We start from the raw sequence: 3,988 nt of genomic DNA on the forward strand, positions 1-3,988 counted from the left end.
GAGATTTTTTTCTACATCACACAACTCACAGGTGGCAGGTCTACCTCTTAAGCTATCTCTGAGCACTGCCACCTAGCAGCCAATGTGAATTATTCACGAGCAAGTGGGAGTCACACCTCCAACTCAGAACCCACTGCTGCATTTGGGATTTGCAACCTGTGCAGAGAGACCTCCCCACATCTCCCAACCCCTCAGAAAAGCCTCAGATGAGAAAAGAGTCTCCACGTGCATATAAATGATTCTTTATGCCCTTCCCCCATGCAATGGGGGGTGGAGCAGGGGGAAGTCCCCCGCCCTCATGCAGGGAACGGGAGGTCAATGTATACTAGTCTTATTGCCAGATGCCCTGTGGCCATGGGGTGGGGAATGGGGTCTACAGCCCCTTTCTTCTGGCATTGGTCCCCCTTCACCAAGTCACCATGGTGGAGCTGGGGGGCTGGAGGCCCTAGGAGCCGAGGTAAAGATGGTTCTCTCCAGGGAGAAAAGCTGCTCTCCCTGCCTGCCCACTAGCCATCTCAGGATGAGTATGATGAGCTGTCAGTGGGGCCTGCAACATCATCCAGGTGTCTCTACCCAGTGGGCAGTAGAGGCCAGACAATGTCTTCAACTTGAAGCTGCCCACAGAGATCCTCAGTGGTGGGGGCAGTGTGCCCAAACACCTCGTCCGGGTTGAACCTCCAGAAGCCATGAGAGCTCATCTCTGGCTGATGCATTGACTCAAGATCCCTGCTCCTGGAGTCCAGGTCAGACTGTGGTGACCCTCATGACAACCTCTCGGCCAGAATGGGAGCTGGAACGGGCATCTGGTGGCCGCAGCTGTCCAAGGAGGTGCAGGATCGTGTAACCACAGCGCTGAGGCAAGAGCGTCCGCATGCGCTGGGCAGCTGGAGGGCGGCTGGTGGCCCCAGATGGGGGGCCTGTCCGTGAGGTCCTGGGGCCTGGCTTGCCTGCCGTCCCTCCCCCTGCATCTCCTCCTATGTCCTTGGTCTTGTCATAATTCAGGACCTTCCACTGCTGGTTCACAGCCTGCCAACGCTTGAAGATGCGGTACACAGAGGAGCCTTCATGGACGATGAGCCCTGAACAAGAGGAATAGCAAATTCAGGGTCAACTGCTGCCCAGACCTAGGCCAGAGGTACTTCAGCAAGCACTTGAAGTTAGGAAAGTTGCAAAGGGCCCTGAGAAGCAGGAACATGAGGGGCACTAGGATAGCCTCAAAGGTCCCCACTGGCAGAAAAGTAGGCCATGAAACTGAGGGGATGGCCAGGGAGGTTAAGCATGCGAGAAAAAAGTACTGAGCGGGTAAGGGGGAGAGAAGTATCCTCACCTATACAGACGACATCCATGAAGCCGTACATGCCATAGCAGATCTGAAAGAGCAGATCCTGCCGCTGCCACTTAGCTGAAGGGCTGAGTGAGGACCAGATGAGCCAAGAGATGCTGGCGACTAGGAAGAGCGAGCCCAGAACAATAGCAGCAATCTGGACCTTCTCGATGACCGTCAGGGAGATGGCCTGCCACTGGGTGGGAGAAAGGGCTCCAAAAAGTCACAGGAAGGGATGAGGGCCAGGTGATGGGTGGCCCTGAAGAAGAGGATGCCCGGGGATTTTCCTCCTTAAATCCTTTTGGAAGCATTAACCTCTGTCTCCCCCTTGTCCCCAACCAAACCTCCAATGTGACACTTGCCTGACATCATCATCTATCTTATTTCAGAAAGGCAGGATCAGGCAAATGTGAAGCTAAAACATCTAGGTTTGGATCCCAATTTTAACTTCATCACTTACTAGATGAATAACTCTGGGTAAGTTTTTTGGTTTTGGTTTTGGTTTTTGTTTAATTTTGCTATAGGGTGCTTGAACTGACCAGAGAGAGAGAGAGGCATAGAGAGAGAGGGAGTGAGAAAGTGACCCCAAGAGGGGGACGATCATGCCACAATCCCTTCTCCATTCTCCTCTCCTCTGTCTCCCCCTTGTCCCCAACCAAACCTCCAATGTGACACTTGCCTGACATCATCATCTATCTTATTTCAGAAAGGCAGGATCAGGCAAATGTGAAGCTAAAACATCTAGGTTTGGATCCCAATTTTAACTTCATCACTTACTAGATGAATAACTCTGGGTAAGTTTTTTGGTTTTGGTTTTGGTTTTTGTTTAATTTTGCTATAGGGTGCTTGAACTGACCAGAGAGAGAGAGAGGCATAGAGAGAGAGGGAGTGAGAAAGTGACCCCAAAGAGGGGGACGATCATGCCACAATCCCTTCTCCATTCTCCTCTTGGGATTTTGGGCATGCACGCACACACCCAGCATGTTTTTCAAGCCACCAGGTCTTGGATTTGAACCACACAACCAGCCATGTGGGCTCCAAACACCTGGACCACCCATACCACTGGCTGGCCTGTTTTGGGCAAGTTGTTAAAAACAGCACTAATAATGGTCTCTCACAGGATCACTGTGAAAGTTGTAAGAGCTAATACACACTAAAAGTGGGTCCACAGAAAACACTTCGTGTCTGTTCTCCACCATTATCACCATTATCACTTTTTTTCTCTTTTGTTGTCCCAGAACCCAGAACAGTGCCTGAACTACAAGTGGCACCCCACGATTGTTCCTGCGAATAAATGAAGGAAGGAAGGCTATGTAGACACAAAAGAGATTGTGGTAATGGTATGGAGGGGTGGCTTTAGTAAATGACGTGTAATAGGTGCCCAATCAGGAGGGTGCCTGATTCCGGTGACTGAAATAGCCTCGCCCAGTCTCTTGAGTCGTCTCCTTGTATCTCACCTGCAGTGGGTTCTTGGTGCTGATCGCCAAGACCTGGTACTTGAAGTAGCAAAGCTCACAGCTCCAGGATCCCCTCTCGCTGATCCAGCGGATGAGGCAAGGCTGGTGTGTGCAACGCACAGAGCCGTCGCAGCGGCAGGGACTCAGGAGCTCCCCCTGGAGGAAGAGTGGGAAGGTGTCCTGTCAGCCATCACCACCCCGACCCTACTCCACCGCGCACCTGGAGAGGGAAACACCTCTTCAGGTCATTCTCTCACCTCAAAAAAAAACCTCTAGGCCTTTCACCCAAAACTGGGCAAGAGGCTAAGGCTACAGCAGAAAAGAAAGAAGTTAGAATTTCAGAGAAACGTTCCGTACCAAAGGGATGGGAGGAGGGCTGAGAACTAGGTCTTCTCTTTTCCTAGGCTTTGGGGAGGGTGGTCTTTAAGACTCCCCAGACGGAAGGCTTACCCTTAGATCTGGAGGGACAAGAGGGTCGAAGCTTCAGAGCCGTGCCTTGCTTCCCCTACCCCATCCTTGTAAAGTATGTCATAGATCTGGTGTAGTCTGGGATGGGTTACCATCCTGTTTCCACGAATTAAAGAGGAGAAATCCTGGGGGTGGAAGTGAAGGATGTTTCCCTTCACTACATAGAGACACCCTCTGGCACTAACCCAGGACAACCCTGCCCATACATTTTAACCAAGAATGAGGTGGAAAGTTGAGGGATGGAAGTGGAGAAAAGTGCCCCACGGGGAGAAACACTGAGCAAGGCAAAGGCGCCGCCTGGGCTTCTCCCTTCAAGGAGGGGACAGAAGCACTCTCCTTTCTGCCCACCTCCGGGAAAATAGGTCCCCTCAGCCAACGGCGACCCAAGGGTGAGGGGAAGGAGCGAACCGTCCCTGTGTAAGGGCGAGAAGGATTTTGAGCTCTCTCCAGAGAAAGCCCCACCCCTTCCTGGGAATCCCTGACCCCTCACAACCCAAACACGCGCTCCGGGAGTCTCCGGCCAGCCCCGGCCAGCCCCCAACCTCGTCCCCTTCCCACTGCGGGTTCTGGGTCCCGCCCAGCCTCCCTAGGCCCCGCCCCCGGCTCCGGCTCCGCGGTCGCCGCTCCGCGCTGGCCCCAGGTGTGCGCCCCCACCCCTCCCCGCCCGGCCAGGTGCCCAGGCCTGACCTGCTCCGGGCCCTGGAAGCAGATCCGGCACTGGGGGGTTCGGAGCCCGCTG

The 3,988-nt window shown here is 53.6% G+C and overlaps 1 protein-coding gene across 1 annotated transcript in view; it reads right to left on the reverse strand.

Annotated features, from left to right (window-relative positions):
- Window positions 1-744: 744 nt before the first annotated feature.
- The window catches only part of MARCHF9 (membrane associated ring-CH-type finger 9), a 6,644-nt gene continuing 3,400 nt past the window's right edge, over window positions 745-3,988 (reverse strand). The window contains exons 2-5 of the mRNA XM_006171920.3: window positions 3,937-3,985; window positions 2,782-2,937; window positions 1,328-1,520; window positions 745-1,079 (exon numbers count right to left, since the gene is read on the reverse strand). Coding sequence (XP_006171982.1) covers window positions 745-1,079; window positions 1,328-1,520; window positions 2,782-2,937; window positions 3,937-3,985 — 733 coding nt within the window. The remainder of the gene's footprint in view (window positions 1,080-1,327; window positions 1,521-2,781; window positions 2,938-3,936; window positions 3,986-3,988) is intronic.

Source organism: Tupaia chinensis, unplaced genomic scaffold, assembly GCF_000334495.1.
Source record: "Tupaia chinensis unplaced genomic scaffold, TupChi_1.0 Scaffold150006_1, whole genome shotgun sequence".
Classification (NCBI taxonomy): domain Eukaryota; kingdom Metazoa; phylum Chordata; class Mammalia; order Scandentia; family Tupaiidae; genus Tupaia; species Tupaia belangeri.